The sequence below is a fragment of the Periplaneta americana genome, chromosome 5, assembly GCF_040183065.1.
Source record: "Periplaneta americana isolate PAMFEO1 chromosome 5, P.americana_PAMFEO1_priV1, whole genome shotgun sequence".
NCBI lineage: Eukaryota > Metazoa > Arthropoda > Insecta > Blattodea > Blattidae > Periplaneta > Periplaneta americana.
The window spans coordinates 187,710,090-187,735,046 of record NC_091121.1 but is presented as its reverse complement, the minus strand read 5'-3'; the positions used below and the strand labels follow the sequence as shown (position 1 = coordinate 187,735,046).

At 36.3% G+C, this 24,957-nt stretch overlaps 1 protein-coding gene across 1 annotated transcript; it reads left to right on the top strand.

Moving 5' to 3' along the window:
- The first annotated feature begins 1,113 nt into the window (after window positions 1-1,113).
- Window positions 1,114-22,738, top strand: LOC138700349 (polyprenal reductase). The gene is made up of 5 exons (XM_069826913.1): window positions 1,114-1,625; window positions 4,775-4,923; window positions 9,666-9,860; window positions 14,758-15,053; window positions 20,737-22,738. The coding sequence occupies exons 1-5, from the start codon at window positions 1,441-1,443 to the stop codon at window positions 20,827-20,829; spliced, it is 918 nt and encodes a 305-aa protein (XP_069683014.1). The 5' UTR covers window positions 1,114-1,440; the 3' UTR covers window positions 20,830-22,738.
- Window positions 22,739-24,957: the final 2,219 nt, after the last annotated feature.

Sequence of the window (24,957 nt, the reverse complement as noted above, 5' to 3'; positions counted from 1 at the left end):
TAATTTTTGTTAAAAGTGTGGCTTTGAACTATCTCATTCTCACCCCTTTCAATTAAAAAAATCAATAAGTTAAAACTGCGATATATTTCATAGTATTGGATGTATATAGTATTGTGCTGTACCGGTACTTAGATCCATCGCCATACCTTGAGAAAAGAATCCAAAAAGGATAGCTGCCCTTGAAAAAAGGGGTACCGTGTGGTAACAGCACTTAAATTAATTATAGATCAACAATACTTACTTACTTACTTACAAATGGCTTTTAAGGAACCCGAAGGTTCATTGCCGCCCTCACATAAGCCTGCCATCGGTCCCTATCCTGTGCAAGATTAATCCAGTCTCTATCATCACACTCCACCTCCCTCAAATCCATTTTAATATTATCCTCCCATCTACGTCTCGGCCTCCCTAAATGTCTTTTTCCCTCCGGTCTCCCAACTAACACTCTATATGCATTTCTGGATTCACCCATACGTGCTACTCAACTATATCAACAATACTCTATTTGAAATTTATTTTTTATTTTATTTTTGGGGGCAGCTATCCTCGACAGGAATATATATATTTTTTTCATATATAGAGCTGGACAGATTATTTACAATTAACAAGGAATGTCTTAAACCATTAATGGCTATATCTTGAAGTTCCAAAAGATCGATATGGAAACTATGAAAGAAGTTGATACAAGATCTTGAGATAGTGCCCCTTGCACCAAAGAGCAAGCCAATTACTTCCCAGCGACAAACGGGTATGCGGTATTTCTCTTCCAGATAAGTAAAGCAGGGTTCATAATGTCTTTTCTTTTCCAGATCTACTTCTTGTGGTTGTAATTCAGCACCCTCAAATCTGATAGTAGGATCGATTATGAAGTCAATCTTTTGATTGTTATCAATAATGCTATGATGTCGGCAAATTAAATGCTTAGAAAACGCTGCACTGCATTGATTTCATACTGAGGTCTTGCCTTCTTTTAAAAGAAAAGGGTCAAATTCGACCTGGTACTATTTTTGTCGTTTATTTCCTTTAGCTACTTTTGTTAGCTATTTTATGTTCCTTTGCGATTTTCAAACTTCACTTGTTGGCAACACTGGGTGCTACTTGTGTCGTAACTCGTAGTTTCACGTTTAGCGACAAAATGCGTGTTGCGTGTAATAAGTACGTGATATGCATGAATGTTGTCAATATCATTTGCGTTACTTCGTATTTTATATCGATACAAGTTACGCTATTATGTAATGTATTAAGAAATAGTCATGAAAAATTAGAACATGATAGTGGGGGAAGAAGAAAAAAATGAAAGAGTGTTAGTAGACCGTGTAGCAATAAGAGGTTAAAAACATAAAAGTGGAAAAGAAAGTTAGAAAGGTATGATTACCGGTGTATGTATTACATGAAATAATACATTCAGTTCAGAAGGGAAAGCACAACTGCTCACAACTCATGATGGAGTTGAATTTGTTAAAGATTGGATTTTCGTTCATGACAATATTTGTAGTTGTCACGGGATGTTTGATTAATAATATTGAGAAACGTCTACCTGTATTTATAAGGCAAACGCTCAGGCATGGAAAATATGCCTATCGTGGTCGACCATCGCGGATAAAAGTAATTGAGGTGCCCAAAAGGTAAGAAACACGCACATAAGTACAATACATTGTAATTCTCTCTTCCTTTGCTGCAACGTATGGATTACTAATTCTCTTACTACATTTGGTGTAGGCCTGTTACATAAACAATTTATGCAAAATTAAGTCCAGAACTGAAATTTAAAACAGTTCGTGATATTTCTGCAGTGCTCGGGAAAAGTGACACAAGTCAGTTTCCACAAACCTTTTCTGATAATTTATTGACAACATATGGAACATCTGCTCGCTTGGAAAAAAATACGTAAGTATTCCTCCCATTACAATAATTCATACAGAAAAAAATCAAATCAACATAAACCAGTGTAAGTTGTCAATAAATTATCAAAAAAGGTTTGTGGAAACTGACTTACGGTATGTCACTTTTCCCGAGCACTGCAGATTTTATCGTTATTGGTCAGAAATTTTATTTGTTGTTGATTGGTAGTGTCTATTCCAAAATCGGCGGAATCCGCTCAACGCTCGTTTAACCTTTATTTTATCTAACGGTGCGTTTTTTTTTTTTTTGTTTTTTTTTTATTAATCAGAACTGCTTGATTTGACTTGGGGGGGGGGGGGAATATGTACTGCAAACTACTAAAATTGAGTGGAAAGCAGTAATTTTCATTTTATCTAGTTAATATTTACGACTTAAGATAATATACGAGGCGTGTTCTTAAAGTAAGTTCCAAAAGGGTGTAGAAAGTAAACGGGAAGATATTTACAAACCATTTTTGTTGTATTGTATTCCCCACACTTCAATTACTTCTCAACATAATCTCCACCATTATTGAGGCATTTATCGAGTTGTGGCACAAGTCTTTCTATCCCCTCATTGTAGAATTCGCCCGCCTGCGAACCACTCCCACACATTTGTGAAAAAATTCAAGGAAAATGAAGAAATTGTGAACCTCCTGTCCTCATGAATTATTTCATCGACAGCACGCACCAAATCGTCATTGATCAAAGATGGCCGACCGGTACGCTGCTCATCATGCACAGAGACGCGGCCCTCGTTGAACTTCCTAACCCATCTCCTGACCATTCCATCACTAATGGCATCATCACCATACACCTCACAAAGTTGACGATGAATGTCAGCTGGTTTGATGTTTCTCGCATTCAAGAAATGGATAACAGACCGCATCTCACAGTTGGCGGGGTGCTCGATCACTTTAAAAATTTCAACTGATCACAACTAACCACACACACGGACTGAAGCTCTGAAACTGCATGCACAGATTGCCTGAGGACTGAAGAAGAAAACACACATGCACAAAATAACGATTGCTGTGATGCGATGACTATAATTGAAAACGGAACTTACTTTAAGAACACGCCTCGTCATTTTGGGTGGTAGTGTGTGATCGTGTTGCACTGTGTTTTGCCCTCCACGGACGTATATTTACGTAAACATTATTTGTTAAGGCTTAGGTTGGATGAGGAAATATAGTTAATTGATGTGAGATGAGGACTGTGACAAGGTTAGAGTGAGTTACTATGATGTACCGAAGTACATATGGAGTTTCAGTGCAGTAATTCTGCATTTCCATATGGTGAAGAATTGGTAGAATGGAGAAAAATTCTCTCAGGCACCGGGATTCAATCTGGCATCGGTATTTGACTTAGTGGATAAAGCACCAGTACGTAAAGCTGGAAACTTGGGTTCGAGTTCCGGTGCCGGAGAGAATTTTTCCTCGTTCTACCAATTTCTCACCATAGAATGGGTTAGACGAGAGGATAGCTAAGTATAGTGTAATGTAGTATAGTATTTATTAACATTCCATGTTATTCATACATTGCTTCACAGCTAGAATATGGAATAAGTCAAAAAACTTAATACCTACTATTACTTACTTACTTTTAAAGGCTTCTCCACTTTATAAGTGGTTGTCTTGGATTCCCTTTTTCCATTCTTCTCTGTTATTCCAGGATCCATCTTCCAGGCCTCTAGCTCTCATTGCTTCTATAATTCTTCCCCTCCACATATATCTAGGCCGTCCTCTTTTTCTTCTTCCAGGTGGAGACCAATTCAATATTTTCTTGGGCCACCTCTCGTCTGACATCCATTGCACGTGTCCAAACCATTGTAGTTGTCTTCGTTCCATACGGTCGATTATATTTTCTTGTAGGTTCAACTCTTCCATAATGATGTCATTCCTAAACTTTTGTAGACGAAACACCCGCAAGCTACGTCGTAAACCATCCATTTCCACTGCTTTAATAGTATTTTCTTGTCTATCATTCAATGTCCAGCCCTCGGCACCATTGACCGGCTTTCTTAATATCATTACCTACTATTATAAAGTCTTAATTTATAGTCACAGTCTAGATTAAACATATACAGACGAGGTTTACAATATAGTCTACCAGTACAACACAGAGTTTTAGTATCAATTTCATGAACCGTTGTTGAATGTCATGAATTCACCTGCAGAATAGAAGGCGTGAGAAATTAGGTAATTCTTTAATTTGGCCCTAAATAATCTTATGTTTTGAGTTTCATTTTTTATATCAATAGGGAGGCTATTAAAAATTTTTACTGCCATATAACGCACTCCTTTTTGATAGCACGATAGACTTGCCGATGGAGTATGAAAGTCATTTTTTGACGTGTATTTATGCTATGAAGTGTTGAATTAGTTACAAAGTTTTCACGATTACATACGAGGAAAATTATTAATGAAAAAATATACTGACAAGCCAAAATATACTGACATGAGATAAAAGGACTGTGACAAGGTTAGAGTTATTTAATATTGCTTTCTGCTCAATTTTAGTAGTTTGTACTTACTCCCCAAGTCAAATAGAGGGTTCTAAATAAATTTCGATAATTCTGTAGAAAACGTGAACAGGACATCATCGAGGATCAGTGACAGGTTAGGTTTAGTTTCGTTTAGGTTCTTGGTATGTCTACCAAAAAGTATATAGGTCTAGGTATGCAATAAACCTCAACAACTCAAACCTAACCTGTCACTTATCCTCGATGTCACTGATATTCGTCATATTGATTAAGTTTTCTATTGAATTGTCTAAATTTCGTCGAGAAAACGCGCTGTCAGCTGAAATAAATGATTACGAGTACTGTCAAGGGTAGATTTAATTATCTTATTCTTTATTTCTGGTTATTCACATACATTGTTTTATTTCAGTTGGTTTCGTCATTTCTATGTGTTTGCATCAGTATATTCTACTCTCTGCTTAGTGTTAACATTTGGAATGTACTTCTTATCCTGGGAACTTCCATCTTGGATGATATCACTCTTAGATTTCCTTGCATCGAGTAATAGGAAAGCCAGAGGTAAGATTTTTTTTTTTTTTCTGTATTTATCAAAGTTAATTTAAAAATTATTTAGTTGTACTATTAGTCAAGCGACTAGAATGTCGACTTTTCATTCTAATTTTAATTTGTGGTGCATAAAAATTGAATTGTTTTTCTATTATTAGTAGTATTAGTAGTACAGTAGTAGCAATCTAGTATATAGGCGTACAGTCACGAAGCTCAATACTTACTTACTTACTAGCTTTTAAGGAACCTGGAGGTTCATTGCCGCCCTCACATAAGCCCGTCATTGGTCCCTATCCTGAACAAGATCAATCCAGTCCCATCATCATATCCACCTCCCTCAAATCCATTTTAATATTATCCTCCCATCTACGTCTCGGCCTCCCCAAAGGTCTTCTTCCCTCCGGCCTCCCAACTAACACTCTATATCCATTTCTGGATTCGCCCATACGTGCTACATGCCCTGCCCATCTCAAACGTCTGGATTTAATGTTCCTAATTATGTCAGGTGAAAAATACAATGCGTGAAGTTCTGGGTTGTGTAACTTTCTCCATTCTCCTGTAACTTCATCCCTCTCAGCCCCACATACTTTCCTAAGCACCTTATTCTCAAATACCCTTAACCTGTGTTCCTCTCTCAAAGTGAGAGTCCCAAGTTTCACAACCATAAAGAACAACCGGTAATATAACTGTTTTATAAATTCTAACTTTCAGATTTTTTGACAGCAGACTGGATGAGAAAAGCTTCTCAACCGAATAATAACAGGCATTTCCCATATTTATTCTGTGTTTAATTTCCTCCCAAGTATCACTTATATTTGTTACTGTTGCCTTTTTGAAATCTCTGAATGTCACGAAGCTCAATAGGTAGTAAATATGCATCCATAGATAGTTGCTAACCACTAGGATCGCTAATATCGCCTCATTACAGACAATTCGAAATAGTATCTGCACAGTCTATTGTTCCTAGCACCTCACAACTCAAGTTTCGTGACTGTATATACTAGACTGTGATAGTAGTACATAGACTGCAAGCAATCCATGATAATCCACACTGGATATACATGGTAGCTGGTTGCAGTGCAGCTCGAATTGTCTTTTTCTTGTTATTACAATACAATATTAGTTTTCTTAATTTGTTATTTAGGAAATAGGCCTATGAAAAAATACAATATTATTATATGTTTTGTCGAGGTATATAATGTAGATATTTTCTTCATAAATTCAATGAAATATGATATTTTTAAAGTTTGTACTATCCTAAATTTACTGATCTGGCAACCCTAACTGCGTGTGTCATTTTCTTCTGTGCCACTCGCACACTACACTGTATTTGAGGAGCAAACTTTCAAAACCTGACATGTCACTTTTCAGAAAATGCTACAAAACATATTTCTGAAATAAACGAACTTTTTTTTTTTCTATGGTGGAATTTGACAAGAATCTGCGACACCACAGAAAATATTTTTTTCATTACAGAGATGTAAATAATTTTTTGGTATCTGAAGTGTATTTTCTGAAGGCATCTTTTTTCGACATTATCTCCAATTTTGTACTGATTCAATACGAAAAAATTATCAGATTACCAGGAAACAATTAGCATTCATACAGTCCTCTCTGTAGATTAAAAACTCAAAAAAGTTTCATATCCATGGTTCAAGAATTAAAACAGAAAATCAACGTCCTGAATTTAAAAGAAAACCTACAAATTAAACCAAACCCTTTAACTCTAATAAATATATAGTATAATCTAAATCTAACAGAAGAAATACTGAAATCAGGAGTAAACACTGAAATAATGAAACAATTGTCTTCAGAGACAATTAATATTAGGTACCCTCCACAAAATTGGTTTCATTTATACACTGATGGATCCTTGATCTCCAGAGAACAAGGTGCCGGTGCAGGTGTTACATGCTGTCTCTTCTCATTTTATAGATCTCTTGGATATGGAACAAGTTTTGATGGAGAAATCACTGTAATAAGTGAAAGTCTCAGGAATCTTCTCTGTCACATCAATAAATTTAAGAATTCAGTTATATTGTCAGACTCCAAAGCAGCTATTCTATCAATAGTCTCTAGACACACACCTTCATCTCAAACAGCAGAAATAACTAAAATGCTCTCTCAATGAATAACACTCAATAAAAGAATTGTATTCCAATGGATACCATCCCATTGTGGAATCCTGGGAAACGAGAATGCGGATGCTTTAGCAAAGAAGGGCAGCATTGCTACTTACAGACCTGTTACTAAATCTACGTATTACTCTGTGAAAAGATTTATTAAATCTACATACTTAGACTTCAACAAACAAAATTTGATAACACAATCTCAAGGGAAAAAATGGAACTCTCCGCATCAAAATCCACAGTTAATTCCTGATTTATCACGAAAATCGTCTGTAGCTGCATTTAGATTGGCAACAGGCCATGATTGTTTGGCCAAGCACCTGCATAGAATTGGAATATATCAGTCCCCTAACTGCCCATTGTGCAACTCAAACCAAGAAATGGATTCGGAACACCTCAAAATCTGTGCTTCAGTGGCTGTCCATGATAATATCTTTGAAAATTATTGGAGTGCAAGAGGTCAAATGACTTTATTGTCAAACGCCTGGCATTAGAAAACAACAACAACAAACATTTTGTATTCATGGTCGGATTTATAAAAATTATTAGGCTACCTTTATTTCGACAAGTGAAAGAGCCTTATTCTACCCAAAAATCCCGTGTTATCAATATCTGGCCAAAGACCTGGGTCTGAATTTGTGTATTTACTATTTTCAGAAATAATGGTACTTACATTGTTTTCTAAAGCACATTTTGTCACCTGTTCTTGAATATTTTCTGCATTGTATGTTTAGAAATCTAAATCGATTTTCTCCAAACTGGAATATGAATGGCCAGGAATGTTATTATATATTATTTTCATTTTTATCATTGCCCGGAGACTGAAACCCTTGCCCATGTCCAAGGTCAATGTAACAGAGGTTTACTCTTCCGAAATGCCAGACATCATCATGTTCGATCCTTAATTGCCCATGTCCAAGGTCAATGTAACAGAGGTTTACTCTTCCGAAATGCCAGACATCATCATGTTCGATCCTTAATTGCCCATGTCCAAGGTCAATGTAACAGAGGTTTACTCTTCCGAAATGCCAGACATCATCATGTTCGATCCTTAATTGCCCATGTCCAAGGTCAATGTAACAGAGGTTTACTCCTCCGAAATGCCAGACATCATCATGTTCGATCCTTAATTGCAACTGCTTTAAAAAAAAAGTCTTGGACAGTAGAAGAGGAAGTCTTTTGCCTTGCTACTAATGGCTCCTCTAGACGTATTGACATCATAGCGTATTCCCAGACTACCAAGAAAGGTTATATAATTGATCCTACCATAAGGATTGAAACGGGGAGTAGCCAGCCGGAGGATGTCAATCAAGAAAAGATCAACATTTATCTACCAACAGTTGATTACTTCAAAGCAAAATACCAGCTTGAAAACATTGAGGTGATTGGTCTTCTTCTTGGAGCTCGTGGTGTGATTCCCAAGTTCTTTGAAAGCTTCAGGAAGACTTTTCAACTACCACAGACACTTACTACTGACATCATAACTATAGTTTTGAAACGCTCTTGCCAAATTCTGAGTCATCATATTCACTGTGTTTAATTTCTTTTTCTTCACTTTATAATTCATATATGTTTATTTTAATTTTCTGTCAACAAATTTATGTAACATTTAATATTGTAAAATTCATGTAGGAGAGTATACTGAGTCCTTCTGGGCTACCTCCAATGGGAGGCTGTTAACAATTTAAAAATTTAAAAAATTTTTTGTTGCCAGTGCAACTAAAATTATTTTCGGTAGTTTCTTAATACTTTGTTCACGTTCTTTAACTTCCTTTCACTTAGCACCACCACTTTCAATACACTTCATTACTAATGACAACAGGAAAAGTGTTAAAATAGAAAGTAAAGTTCAATAACTTTGTATATTTACTGACACGAAAACTTACATTTGAAAGCCGAATGAAAATGTAATAAATTAAAAAAAAGAAATCTGATATTTTTGGTAGGCTATAATATAATATATAAAAATACCAGTAGTTTCATTCATTCGTAGTGTTCTGCGCAAGGGCATGTCTTTCACTGCAAACCCAGCATTCTCCAATCTTCGCCCTTTTCTGCTTTTCTCATAGTCTCCGCATACAAACTATGTACCTTAATGTTGCGTATTATCTGATATATTCTTCTGCTCTGAATTTTTCTTCCATTCACCATTCCTTTCAGTCCATTCTTCAGTAGGCAGTTTCTTCTTAGCCAGTGACCCAGATAATTCCTTTTTCTCTTCCTTTATCAGTTTTAGCATTATTTTTTTCTTCATCCACTCTTTCTAGCACAGCACAGCTAAAAATAAAGTGTTTGAATGTCTCTATTGTTATATCAATTGCAATGGTTCTAAAAAGGAACGAAAAAGAGCATGTGAAAGAACTGAAAGTTCTCAGACTTGTGAACGAAACTGTTTGATTCCGCTTTCTGTAACCATTTCCTCTCCTGAACCTGTCTTTATCCCGAAACACCACCTCCCCCCTGAGCCTGACCATATGTATTATCATCATCATCATCATCATCATCATCATCATCATCATTTTGAGGTCCCTGGCACTGCCGGATTTGCCCATGCATAAAATGGCACGGCATACATCTAAATCTTAATTTATTTGAATTTGATAAAGTATGTGTTATATTTTTTAGTGAGTGCCATCTCCAGTCTTCTAGCATTGTCACTTCTTACCCTTCAATCATGGCGGAGATTTTATGAAACATGGTTTGTGAGTGTCTTTTCAAACGGTCAGATGAACTGGTCACACTATGTTGTGGGCTTCGTTCATTACTTCGGAGCTATAACGGCGATTATAGCAGAATCACCTGGATTCATTGATGATAAGGGTAAGTAAATGAGCCATAAAACTTAAGTAAAATGGCATAGAACCTTGACTAGCCATATAATCTGTGAATATTTCGTAAACAGCCTTACCTTTTGGTTCTTATGTAAAGTACGACAGCTCAGAAACTTCTTTACATCATAAATTCTCATTAAAATTGCCAACTTGCAAGGCAGTAAATTAAGATCAATTTAATTTATAAACTTGGAATTTGCATAATTGTAAAATATTTACCACAATTATTATTATTATTATTATTATTAATTTGCATGAGTGGTCCACAATATCTTCAGTAGTTAATTTATTTATAATTTGTCCCACATGCTAGGGCATGCGTACCTTTTAATGTCCACATCAGAAAGCTGTATTGTGCTTAGGTAATGTGCTGTCCCATCCTCTTCACAATGAATTGTGTTCATCTTACGACCTTATGGAAATATTTTGAACTTAAAAGGAACCTTCTTCTTTGTAACCAATGGATGGAAGTTGATTAGGAATGAAAATGTTGTACAATTATGAAGGAAATTATATTCGGACATTGAAGAACTTCCAGACGAATTTCAAGGGTTTGAGGAGAATGACAATGCAGAAAATAATATTTATGAAAAAAATTATTAGAGAACAGTTCTAGAATTAATGTTGAATAACTTTAAGTATTCAGTTTTTTTACAAGTTGCGTCAAAGAAGTTGAACAGTTTTAGAAGGCTGTTTACTGAGCAACATGAGGGGTTATGATATCATTCGACTGTCATTTGTTAGCATTTTTGACGCCATTTTGTGTAATCATGGAGACATGAAGTATAGAGAATCGTCCTTTCATTGTCGAGACATTTTTGAAGAATGGTGATTCAGTTGTGAAAACATAGCATGTCTTTCGTCTCATGCCAACATTTGTCCATTTCCTCGTCATTCCATAGCATTTCCCGAATTTCGACTGATGACACATGGAGGGGACTGGGTCTAGGAACGAATAGGGTGGCTTGCTCAAAACCTGGGTACACAGTGAACCTTAGTGTAGTCAGCTGGTGTGGGTTTGAGTAAGAACGTACCTTGATGGTTAGTGTAATAGATTGTAAAAGGTCACAATGCTGGGTCATAGTGTCCCTTTCAGAAAATTTCATTCTATTCTTTTATGGTTTATCCGTAGCAAGTGACTGAAAGTCTGTAAAATGAGGGAAAGTATTAAATATTTTGGATTATTGTTTAAACAATGTAGAATTTTATTTTAATCATTTTTGGATAGATCAGTCTTTATTATTTCATCCACATACAACACGTTCCTATGAATACACCATAGGTATTTAGTTACTAGTAGAGAGTGGAATTTTAGGCCCTAAAATAGGCTCTTAAACTTCTTTATTTATGCTCTATAAAATAAAAAATAGGCATTCTTTGTTGAAGAATGCCACTAATATAAGATTCAACATGTATTTAATGCAAAATTCTAGGATTAAAAGAAACTTCCACACATTTCACATTTTACAAGGGTACACATGCATACACAAAATGAAGACATTCTGTTTTTAAGTTAGTGTTTTTCATTCACTAATAACATTTCCATAGTTTGCCTCATAGTAGATGATCAGCACCTATTGTGGCTATCAGTAGCGGCTGGTGGTCAAAATAATGAGTGTGCTACAATCTCTATATCGGCCTACTGCATACATTTATATGTATTTATCTTAATTTGAGACTAGCCTAGTGACGAAATATGAAGTTCCTTCCTACTGCAGAACTTGTCAATTACCCTGGAATTAAACCCCTCCATCTTGGACATCATACTCTTTTCTGTTGACAGTATTGCAAGAGCAGTGAGGCGATCCTGGAACATAGTGTTCCTTAAAAACGTTTTTATGCGTTTCAAGAAAGAAAAACATCTTTCTGGCTCAGCAGTGGTCATTGGCATTGTAACCAAAATATTTAACAACTTCGTTACTTCACAGAATGGATCCTGTAAATTGTTGGAGGCTATGTATTGTAACAATTGAACAGCTCCATCTATATTTCGGAAGTCGGGTCTTCCATATAGAACTCCAAGTTGTGTCTTTAACATTCTTTTGTTCAGTATAGTATAGCTGTTGACAGCAACTTCAAGTTTGTGTTCAGGAAAATTATGCGAAAAATTGTCAAAAAATTCGCTGTTTAACAATTTTGTTGCGTCTAAGTAGCTTAAAGATTGGAAACGATGAGTAGTTTCCTGAATTATACGGTCACATACTTCCTTGGCTTTAATTTTCTGGGATTCCATTTTTCGTCGCTTGCTGACTGATTCAGGAGGAACCTCATACAGTAGATGGCAGCAGCAGTCGGATACTTGAATTACCAAATACATTGTAAATAGTTCCGAGTTCTTCCACAAACAAGCATTCTTTCATTACGCTTTACTTTTGCAATCTCATCCCATTGTGGAATCCTGGGAAACGAGAATGTGGATGCTTTAGCAAAGAAGAGCAACACTGCTACTTACAGACCTGTTACTAAATCTACGTAGGCCTATTACTCTGTGAAAAGATTTATTAAATCTACATACTTAGACTTCAACAAACAAAATTTGATAACACCCTCCCAAGGGAAAAAATGGATCTCTCTGCATCAAAATCCACTGTTAATTCCCGATTTACCACGAAAATCGTCTGTAGCTGCATTTAGATTGGCAACAGGCCATGATTTTTTGGCCAAACACCTGCATAGAATTGGAATATATCAGTCCCCTAACTGCCCATTGTGCAACTCAAACCAAGAAATGGATTCGGAACACCTCAAAATCTGTGCTTCAGTGGCTGACCATGATAATATCTTTGAAAAATATTGGAGTGCAAGAGTTCAAATGACTTTATTGTCAAACGCCTGGCATTAGAAAACAACAACTTTTGCAATCTCCAAGCTGTGTCGTGCTGAAGCTGACTACAGCACTTTCCCGCATAAAAATAGCCAATCAGAGCAGTGATTTCAGCTTCGCACATGCGCATTAATTGTCTACATTCTCATGTAGAGTTTTGAGTAGCACACTGTACCCCCTGAGGCACCAAAGAGCTAAGAGCGAAGACTAAACACTCTATAACGCGTCATGAACATAACCATGGGAAATTGTCAAATCACAGATTAAATTCTATGGTATTGCAAATACATTATTTGAGCAAAAATTATCATTGTGCTGTAGCACTGTAGCACATAAGGACGGGCTGCCCCTAGTGGCTATTGTGTTGCTCACAAATGGTGAGAAAAATGAAAGGTTGTTATCTGTCTTGGAATGTAAGAGAATGCTTATTTGGGTACAACCCAGTAAGTTTGTGTTAAATTGCTGACAGAGGAAGATTTAATAATAATAATAATAATAATAATAATAATAATAATAATAATAATTTGTCTTGCAGAAGTTCTTTTACATGCCAGTAAATCTACTGACATGAGCCTGTCGCAATTAAGCACACTCAAATACCATTGACCTGGGCTGGGATCGAACCTGCAACCTCGAACACAGAAAGTCAGTGCTATGCTACCCAGACTGACTGGAAGTTGGAATTTTAGGATTGAAAGATTGTAAGAATGAGAAGGGGTGGCCCAGAGGTACTTCTCTATTGTGTCGTTCACTTGTAGGAAGGAGTTGTTATCCTTCTTGGAATGTAAACGGTACAGAATGTTAAGAAAAACAGTAAACAGTTACGAAAATGATGCGAAAATTAAAAATAGGCACTAATGTCGAAATAGGCATTTTTAGACACTATAAAACCCCTTTATTTATACCTATATTTCCATGAAAAATGTAAATATTAAATCTCAAGCCTGTATGTATCAAGGAAAAAAAAAGATTTTTTTGCCTAAATTCCGCTCTCTAGTTATTAGCATCCAAAGACGGAGTCGAGTCAGTGTTACGTGAAAAATCTGTCTGTTTCACACTACTAGTAACCCTTGAGTAATAACATTATTCAATGTTAAAAAGTTCAAATATTTTTAGAAAAAAAAAATTATCAGTTTTTTAATGCCCACAAATCCTCTGATTGAGGTTCTAGCTGATATACTGTATATATCTATTACCAGACAGTACATCTCATTTGACGATATGTGTCAGAGGAAGAATAACTGTTTATATGCATCTGAAGTCTGACTAGTGTAATATGTAGCTAGTTAGCGATGTATGCAATGGAGGGGAAAAGGAACTGGCCACCCTACCCATTATCTCCTGGCCTAGTTGCCTCATAAATGGTGCCTTCTTGGTGTTACTTGTGAGGTTCAGACCTCTCTTCGGACAGTTGACTAAACACAACAACAATGCCCACAAACAGCATATTAATAGTGGCTGGATATGAACTTTGTACTATCTGGGAATTAATTAAAAGGAGTGAATAATATGTGGTGGTAGTTGTGGTGGTGGTGGTGGTGGGGGCAGCGGTGGCAATGTTGGTGGCAGCAACAGTGGGTTGAGATCAGCAGAGGATATGTCTGAAATACATGTTTGTTATAAACTGTACTTGACTTAATGGATGCACTTAAGCAGTTTTTGTAAGAAGAGCATGACACTAGATTTCTAGATATTCTTCTGGAGAAAGATTAAACTAAAATGCAGAAAAAAAAGTGGCAGAATTATTAAAAAATCTTAAGATACGTGTATTTAAAAAAAATGAAACAATCTCTTCTTGTCCAGGTTATCTTTTTTTTTTTCTTTTTTGGCCGTCTCTCTTCTCTCCTTCATTATGACAGATAATATTCCAAGGTTGTACTGTACCTATATGAAAATTACTGCCAAAATAAAGAAAGGGATGCCATAAATGTTTTCTCTGTAAAACATTTGAAAATTGACTATGAAATTCCACCTTATTTAAGAGTTAAAACTAAAACACATTGGACATTTAATAGGTAATATGAAGAAAATTCTTAAAGAAACTGCATTGCCGACTTTTCAGGTCTCAGCACCATGTTCCAGCTTAAGGAGCTGACTCTGGGCAATATCTACGGTTGCGTGCTTTTTCTTTGGGCTTCCTACCATCAATACAAGGCTGCGGTCCTGCTTGCTGACTTAAGAAAGAACAAAAATGGTTCAGTGGTCACATTGGAGCATCGTGTTCCACATGGTGACTGGTTTGAGCTGGTATCATCCCCTCATAACTTAACAGAGATAATGATGTATCTTGCCATGACGTTCATTCTCTGGGGTTCTGATACCTGGCCTGTCGTGTTCTTGTGGGTGCTTAGCAATCAGGTAAATATCCTATTTTAAACTACAATACTTTTCTTATTTTTATGGTATGATTCCTATAGTACCCAATTCTGGAATTCACATGTTTACTTTATAGAACGTTAATTGTGAAAATCTTCTGAAATTTGTGTCTGGGTGAGATGACATAGTTTCTGCAACAGCTCATGGTCTCTGAATAATATTAAACCATCTCAGAAGTGAGTCGTTTACCAAGATTACTCAACAACAGGTCGTGTAGAGTCAATGGAGCACTAAATTACTTAAAACTAATTTAATCATTCCATTCAACATTTTCTGTGAATTTGTCATGTACTTTTCGCCCTTCTGTAATCTTATTGTTCTTTTTAAACATCGTTTTTGGGCCTAATAATTGAGTCCTCTGCAAGAATGATGGATGTCACTTTCTTGTCGAAAATGAACCAAGACTGTCAATGCATAGCTTAAGACATATAGAATATACATGGAGAGTTATATGGCAATAACACTGATATTCATTGTCCAGTAATGATCGCAAAATCACAGTTAAGCTTTGTGCGTTAAGCATTTCAAACTTCCAATTGCTTCTCCTGCAAAATGTATTCCAAATGACATCCATCATTCTTGCAGTGGACTCTTCAATTCATTTTTATGATATATAACGAATCACCTTGTTAATAATGAATTCGTGTACCTATTTTAGTGTAAAAGTGTTTTAAACTTTTTTATGCTCGACCATGCCGAAATGTAGTAATTATACACCTGGTAGCAGCCCTTTAATGAACCTCATTAAAGTACACCTATTCATTAAAGTTCAGGTGTTCCACCAATCAGAAAATACCATTGTAGCAATATGAAAGCGCAAGTATCGATTATTCTCGGATATGCAATCGAAAGACAACTGTTTTCGCAGGAGTTCTGCGACAATTTTAGTAGACGCTGGCAGCGACATCACAATATTGAAACGTCACGGAGGCTGGAAATCCAATACTGTCGCAGAAGGTTATGTTGAAGAATCGATCCAAAATAAAATTTAAATCTCAAATACAATATTAAACTCAGTCGAAAAAAACAACACACAAATTAACATCAATTCACCGTCATCTTCCAGCCTTTCACAAAGCACATTCCTGCAAATTCATTTCACCAATTGCACAATAAATCACCAATATTTGAAATAAAGTCAGTTCTCTTATTATAATAATTAGCGTTAATTGTAAATAATATTCAAATAAATTCAATTTGTCATCTCGTTTTTCAATGTCTAATTCAATTTCAAGGTTATATCAAGATTAATGTTTATTTTACTCTCTAGATTATATCAAGGTCAATGTCGACATTTGTTTCTCGAAAAAAATCAATACTTTCGCGTCTGCGCACATCTCACAATTTACGAGGTATTGCACAAGGTCAGTTCCGCTCCTCAGTCAGATAAGAATAACATGAATACTTATGAATAGTTTCAAGTTAGATATATGGTCGAGCATAAAAAGTTGTATGAAACTTGACTATAATGGTAATTAAGATGCTCGCATGAAAATTATGAAACTTGCTTGCGCTTGTTTCATAAACATACTCGCGTCTTAATTACATATTTACAGCATCTCAATATTTGCAACACATTATTGAGAACCTCGAATCCTCTTGTCGTTTCTACAAGGAACATAGCAGCAGAAAAGAAAGTATGTTCCAGGAAGTTAAAAATTCCACCTGAAGATCTGGATATAAGTAACATCAATGTCCATAAACTACGACAAAATCTTAGGAAACAAGAGTACGACAAATGGTGTGCGCTTCCACATAAAGGAAAAGGTGTTATTTTATTTCAAGAATATACTCCCGGAAATAAATGGATTTTTTCTAAGGAGGGTCTATCTTCCTCTGAATGGCGGGACGCAATTAAGATGAATGCTAACGTAGCACCAGTGAGAAGTCTTCATGGGAGATCCTTGGACAGTTTCCGTTGCAGATACTGCAACAAGATTGAAACCTTAGCACACGTCCTAGGATCCTGTCAGCATGGAGAACTCCTGAGAAATTCACGCCATCATAACATCCGAAAACTAATAGCACAAGCCCTTAGAAACAAATCCTTCGAGGTCCATGAAGAGGTGCACTGCGTTGCGTCTGAAGGCGGCGGAATTAGAAGAGCGGACATCGTGGCTCTAGACAAGACTAATAGTAAAGGCTTTATACTGGACCCAACTGTTAGATTTGAGATGAGCCAGACCCAACCATCCGAGGTCAACAAAGAAAAACAACAAATTTATGAGCCTACTATTCCGTATTTTCGAGAAAAATATCAGATGGAAGGCACCTGGGAAGTACATGGTTTAATGATCGGAGCGAGGGGCACCATCCCATGATCAACTGTAAACACTATCAAAACATTTGGAATCCATGACATCATTCCAAAAATAATTACTTCAACCATTAAAGGGTCTGTGGCAATTCTGAAAAATCATTTATACGGAATATCATAATACCCCCCCCCCCTTTTCTATTCGTTAGTGTGTGATTGTTACAAATATATGTACAAATTTATTATTTCTTAAACTTAAGCTCCTAGTTCACATTTAAATTTGGCTCATCTATCTTACTGTAATCATTACTATTCTTATATGTGTGTTATTCTGTGTTTTTGGCAACCCAGGATGCCTGGGCAGACTATTTCTTGAAATAAATTATATATATATATAGGCTCGTTGCATAATGTACTATTATTTATACGGTACTATTATCGTGGTGCAACCTGTTTTTAACAAAACTGGGAACTGAGTCATAACGGTATAACTGTTCCATCAAAAATAGAGGAGATGCAATTTTAGCATGCCATGGCATGCATAAGCATCCCCTATAGGCCAAACTTCTTACTGGTGAATCAAGACTAGACTTAATTAAACAACTTCTAGCTGTAGCAAAAAGAAGATGGGCAACCGGACTTCTAACTGGACATTGCCATTTTAATAAACATCTAAATGTATTGGGTCTTACACATGACCCAGCCTGTAGGAAATACGGGATTTATGTTGCTTCATCACCTCAGATTCTGCTGGATTGTCCAGCTTTAAGCCATGTCAGGCATGGATACCTTAAGTAATGCATTGTCTCCTGAGTGTACAAAGCCGAAATAGTTAAACTTTGCATCCCCAACGTCTGTAATTATTATTATTCAGGAAATCAAATCAAACAGTATCATGAAGCAGTCTTCTGGGATGATTTCTAGTTTAAAGAGCATTACAGTGGGCCATTTGTGCCTACGTGCTTCTGTAGTTGTCTGTGCTCTGAGATAGTAAGAAGATGAACTCACTCTACTCCCCAAATTAGATGGGGCACTGGTACCATACACTGGCTGAAATTTCATGAGAAATTGCTCATTCTGTATTGCGAGTCTTTAGACCATGACGCTACAGTAGCGCATTTGTCCAGTGTTCTGGAGTTGTGCTCGTTCATGGGTTTGATCCCCGCTTGGGTTTTTCCGAGATTTTCCCCAATTGAGAACCGTTTTTGCAAAACTTGCTAACTGAAAAAACTAAATTTAATAGGAGAGACAAAACACTACAGTAACCAAGTTTTGCTGTATCTCTCACTTATAGCAGAAAGCAAGTTTTGAAAAAACGATCACACTTTGACACACTACAATGAAGAGAAATAACCCAATTTTACTAAGACGCTTTGAACATCATGTAGAGGCCTGCCTTATGTTAACGAATTCATCAAAATCTCAATTTTGCAAATTTTGCAGTTAGCAAGTTTGGAAAAACGGTCCTCAATTGTAAAGAGAATATCAGGTTAATTCATGGCAAATCCTCAGCTTCATTCCGCCAAATTTCATCTATCACCAATTCCATTGACGCTAAATAACCTAGTAGTTGATACAGCATTGTTAAATCACCAGCTAAAAAGAGCCTGTGTGTAGCAACAATACTTATTGATGTAAAAAGTGGCACGAAAAACAACCTGCTGAACATGTTGGGGTGTACACCCCATGTTTTCTTATATCACTTTCTTTGTGAATGTTGATACCTCCATGTTTATGTTGGTACCATGCTACCATGGTATAGCTTGCACAAGAAACGATTACCAAAAAGCAATGATGGCATTGCTGTCTGTTTTGACGTGTGTATGTAGGCACGTTGAGGGTGGAGAGGTGCGAGCTGATGGAAGTACTGTCTCTTCCAAGAAGATGACCATATGAGGACATCGCTATGGAAATAAAGAACGTAGCAAGAGAAAAATTCGAAGCTAATTAAACGTGCAACATATGTTTACCAATGAAATAATAATACCGTGCGATACAAGACACGTATTCGCATGCAATGGAACAAACTAAAGTCGTAATGTAACTATCACAACGCAAGACTGGTTCTATCGATGTCATTTCTCTTCCGACTGTACTCTTGAATATCATTCATGTTATCTCATGACCTTTCCTGTCGCCCGCTCTTCCTTATCGCATTGTTTGATTTGCATTCCTTCCGTCGGTAATCAGTACTTGCGAGACCTATAATCATGCAGTTATAAACAAACATGGCTGATCAAAGTCAGTTTACCATTGATCTTTCCCAACCAGTGGATTGGATGAGGATCTGCAGATGATCAAGATCCTTTTGCTGACATCACAATGCCTGATAATGCTCTCTTGGGGTTCATCAAGGACAAAGTGTGAACTCACCACTATAACACAACGGCACAATAATGAGCAGCTGTGGAAGATGCCTTCAACGAAGTGACCCTTGATTATCTCTGCAAAACATCTGCGAGGACATGGCGCAGAATTCAGCTGTGCTATGAAAATGAAGGTCTTCATACCGATGTCTTGGATCGTTAAACTATCAGATACATGTCCATGTCAATCAATCAGCCATACCCATCGTAGTGTCGTAATAAATGTGGGGTACGCCCATTTTGTGACTTCACTGTAGACCATTCAATAAAGATAATCTTCCTTAGTGCAGTAGCTTGTTAGGTAAGTTCACAGACAGCCGACAATATCCTAGTAACTCCAAACTATTGAAGTGGAAGGCAGTGTTACAACATTTCAGCTATCAGAGAGAGCCCTATTGTCAAGTTCATTCTGTGTCAGCGTATATCATCTTCTGGATCGTGATCATCCACCCATTCTAAATTAAAGTGTTGCAGTATATTATTTAGTCTCGCGCTGTGGCATCGTGTTCTAAGGCATCCTACCTAAGACTCGCGCTACGGAATGCGCGCTGGTTCAAGTCCTCATGGGGGAAGAAATTTTCTCATGAAATTTCGGCCAGTGTATGGGACTGGTGCCCACCCAGCATCGTGATGCCCTTTGTGGAGCTACGATAGGTAGCGAAATCCGGTTGCAAATACCATTCTGGTTGGATGATCGTTCACCTTTGCTTTGGCATGTGGGCGTGAGGCCAGCAGCCGGCTGGTCGGTCTAGGCCCTTCACGGGCTGTAGCACCACGGATTATTATTATTATTATTATTATTATTATTAGTATATTATTTAAATAAATTAACATTTTTGCTAAATCTTCTTCTTTCCTTCAAGTAATAGGCCAAATGGCCTGTTACGATCTCACAGTTGAATTTAATTTTGCTAAATAATAATTTAAATTGTAGTCCAATAAACTACATCTCGACGACCACTAACAGTTTTAAGAATTCTGCCATACCTTTAAGATATTATCTGGATGGTTTGTTATGTAAATTTTGTTTTCTCACTTCCAGGTGGAAACAGCTATGTTAACCCACTGGTGGTATAAATCCAAGTTCGAGGATTACCCAGCAAAGAGGAAAGCTATAATACCATATGTTCTATAATATATATTTATTTAGGCAGTAATTACAACCATATTTGGGCTTCCTTCTTTAACATGACTGTATTTTAAAATATTACGTATACAAAAAAACTTCTTTAAGAACTTGAAATGCTAAAAGTGTTAAAAAGGTAAAATTTCTCGTGTGACAGACAGCATTGTTTTGATACTGTTATCGTGTCTTTGTTAGTATCTGTTGAACTACTGTAGTATCAGCTCGTGTTCTAGTTTTTGTGTTTGCTGTCGTCTGTGGTGGGAGTATGCTGTTTTGGTGGTGAAGGCAGGTTGTTTGTATGTTTTGCACAGACCCAGAAACAAAATTTGGATCACCTGAATTTTGTCTCTGGATCTGTACTGTTGGATCGAATAATGTATGTGTACTGAATTGTAATTGCGTATTAAATATATGGGTCATTTACAGAATTTGTATAACAAATGATGTCCATCAATTCTTACCCTTCCCATTATTGCATTTATAACAATAGAGTTATAAATTCCTAACAGTGAGTAGTTTCAATACTAATGTAGTAAACGTCACAAGAATTATTCCCTTCATGTGAAATATTTCACGAGAATAAAATAAAATTCTCATACTGACAGCTAAAATGCAGTGTCCATACTAGTTAAGTTTTTAAAATGGAGCATGATCATGTCCAGATAAAGGTTTGTTTAATAATGTAATTGAGAAAAAAAAAATTAAAGAAACATTTGGTATTATCAAAACTTCTTCATTTATGTCTGAGTTTATATTTCCTTAAATATGATTACATAATTACTCTAGTCCAGTAAGTCAGTCAGGTCTGTTACACTATTCTGTTCCTATGGATACACAGTTGAAAAAGAAATTCCACAGATGTCAGCACAAGCCAAGATGATGCACAAAGACCCATTTTGATTGTACTGCTATGTTCACTCATTTTGATTTGGCGAGTTTGTATGTCAAACTCTTGCTTTGTGTTTTAGTCTAAGCGTGCATTTTTACTCTGTCAGATCTGTTTGTGTTGTGTTTTCCACAAATAACAACATATAAAGTCAAGATCAAGAGGACATAATAGTACACGTGTCCAGTAGTTAAGTTGCTATTTTGAAGATTTTTAAGCAAAAACATTTTAGGTTCGCACATGCTTGTTTGCTTTGTCAAGTCTGTTACTCCATGTCATGTCTGTTACATCATTCAAAACAGTGCTGTAAAGCAAGGTGAGTGTACGATGGCTGATTACTATGGCAGAGACATTGACTATATTAATACATGCAGAATATGCACTAAATAGTACTTTAATTTTGACATTCTCAATCGTCCATTTGTTTACAATTTTTGCAAATGACCCATATATATGTTGTGGATATGCTATTGTGGACTTGTAGATTTCATATTGTTCTAAAATGTTTAATTGTGGACTTTTTAGTGTGATGTGATTCTGATTTTAAAAGTTTTATATTTTATAACAAGTGTTAAAGTGAATGTCAGAGACATATTATATATATTTTGTGTAGTCCATTTATAAAGGTTGTGAGCCTGATTGGTATAGAATATAAAACATTTGAGAAATCACTAATAATGGGGTTTTTCATGTATGACGCAATTCGAGGTCTCCAGCATTGCTCAGAAAGCATTAGATTAGCAGGAAGGCAGCACTCACCGGTTGCACTGTTTCTTGTAACAAGATTAGTCTTGCAGGAGCCTTAACTATAAACAATGTGTATTACTCAGTTTCGTTTGCGGTGTGATTTGAGTACACGTTTATTCATTCTTATTGTGTGTAGTTTCATTCACTATGTTATACACTAGGGAGCAACAAGTGTTTATTGTGTTAAACTATGCAAGAACAGAGTCGTATGTGGAATGTCAGCTTGCTTTTATACAGAAATTTCCCAGTGTATATGTTCCCAATAAATCGACAATATGCAGATTCTTTCCATACTACATTCCTTAAACAACATTCGAAAATTCCTTCCGCTATCGCTCAAGAAAATACTAGTGGAAACACTAGTAATGCCCCACTTCGATTATTGTGATTTTCTACTGACTGACGTCAATGTCAACCAGTCGCAAAAATTACGTGTTCATAATTCTTGTGTTCACTTCGTCTGCGATGTCCGTCGCGCTGACCACATTACCCCATCCTTCCAAACTCTAAACTGGCTACGGCTTAACGAACGTAGAAATTTTCATTCTCTTGTTCTCCTTTTCCAAGTCCTTCACACCCCTACACCTACCTACCTTGCCTCCCGTTTCAGTTACCTGTCGTCATATCATCATCTCTTCACACGCACGCAAAATAGCTGCATACTAGCCATACCAACACATCATACACAATCTCGCTCTCGCGCTTGTGGAATACCCTACCCAGTGACATCAGAGACTGTCGGAATTTAGTAGCGTTCAAAAGCAAGCTTATTAAGCATTTTCTTACTGCGTAGAGTAGGTTTAATTTTTACTTAATCAATAAAAGAAATGCTTCTCTCTTTTTAATCTTTACAATAAACTGTCTAGCTTTTATTAATCAGTTACTCTTTTAGTACTTTGATTTTTATTGTATTTGTAAATTTAATATTAATTGTAATTGTATTCTTAATATTGTAGTTGTAACCTCCTGGTAGAGGATAAGAGAAGGTCTAATGGCCTTATGTCTACCAGGTTAAATAAATAATAGAAAAATTTAGAGAGACTGGATTCGTGTTAAATAAAGAAAAACTAGAAAACCAAGAGTTCTAATAGAGGAAAAATTAGACGAGATAGGAGCTGCCTTAGAAAGAGGTTCGAGAAAATTGTTGCCTTGTTTAGCATTTCAGTGATTGTGATGTCAACAATTTCGGCAGCCGAAATTCGTCAAGTGTTTAATAACGTCTTCAAAAGGTGCCAGACCTCTCTAGCAGCAGAGGGCGTCATTTTGGGTATCTTCTGTAAATAAAGGTAAGCTTAATCTAGTCACATTACTTCTTAGTTTACACACAACTCAGGGGAGACAAGCCGGGTCTTGACGCAGCAACTGTGCTAGACGTGTGGGCAGGCAATTGTGTTGTACGTGATAAACATGTACCTCATCTTACTGTGTGACTGTTGATTGCTGACTGGATCACTCTGTACCTATATAAACTAGACCTATTAATCTGTTCAATAGTTGTTATATGATGGAAAACTTGTTTATTGAACTTTTTTATAATTAGGAGATCATAATTGTATGTATGTTTTGAGTTTATAATGTTAAATATAACACAAAATAACTAGATATGTTAGAGTGATGGTGATGGAGGTTATGTTCTGGGGACATGAATTTATGTATTTGTATACAAATAAGTTCTGACCATTATTTGGTAATTGGAGAACTAAGAGAAAGACTATCGGTAGCCAAGCGAGTAGAGCAACAAGTTAATATTAGAAGATTCAATATCCCGAAATTAAAGGACGAGGAAACTAAGCAACATTATTAGGTCGAAATTTCAAATAGGTTTGCCGTATTAGCAAGTTCCGACGAAGTTGAGGAAGAGTTAAATGTTAATAGCATGTGGGAAAATGTCCGAGATAATATCAAAATTGCAGCTGAACAGAGCATAGGTTATTATGAAACTAAGAAAAAGAAACCGTGGTTTGATGAAGATTGTTACAAGTCTATATAGAACAGGAGGAGTAACATTAGTAGAACTAGCTAGATATAGAATAGACTTTTTGGAAGTACAGGAGGTTAGGTTAGATGGGAATGGCATAACACAAATAGGAGATTATTTGTTGTATTATGGGGAAAGAAACGATAATCACCAATTAGGAACAGGATTCTTTATTCATAAAAGAATAAAATCAGCAGTAAAAAAGGTCGAATTTATCAGTGATAGGTTATCGTATTTAATACTTAAGGGTACATGGTGCGATATCGTAGTTATAAATGCTCATGCCCCTACAGAAGAGATAGACGACCATATAAAGGATAGCTTCTATGAGGAAATGATTGGGACGAAATTGAAATTCTTACAGGATCCAGTTGAGGCGAATAGAGATAATTATCTCAATAAAAGACGAGAAGCAAATCGTACGCTTAGGAATAAAAAGAGAGATTACTTGAAGGAAAAACTGAATGAGGTAGAAACAAATAGTAAAAATAAAAACATTAGAGATTTATATAAGGGCATAAAGGAA

Coding starts and splice junctions, on each gene's coding strand:
- LOC138700349 (XM_069826913.1), top strand. CDS start 1,441: ATGATGGAGTTGAATTTGTTAAAGATTGGATTTTCGTTCATGACAATA. Junction 1,626..4,774: donor GTAATTGAGGTGCCCAAAAG/GTAAGAAACACG, acceptor GTTTTATTTCAG/TTGGTTTCGTCATTTCTATG. Junction 9,861..14,757: donor TGGATTCATTGATGATAAGG/GTAAGTAAATGA, acceptor CCGACTTTTCAG/GTCTCAGCACCATGTTCCAG.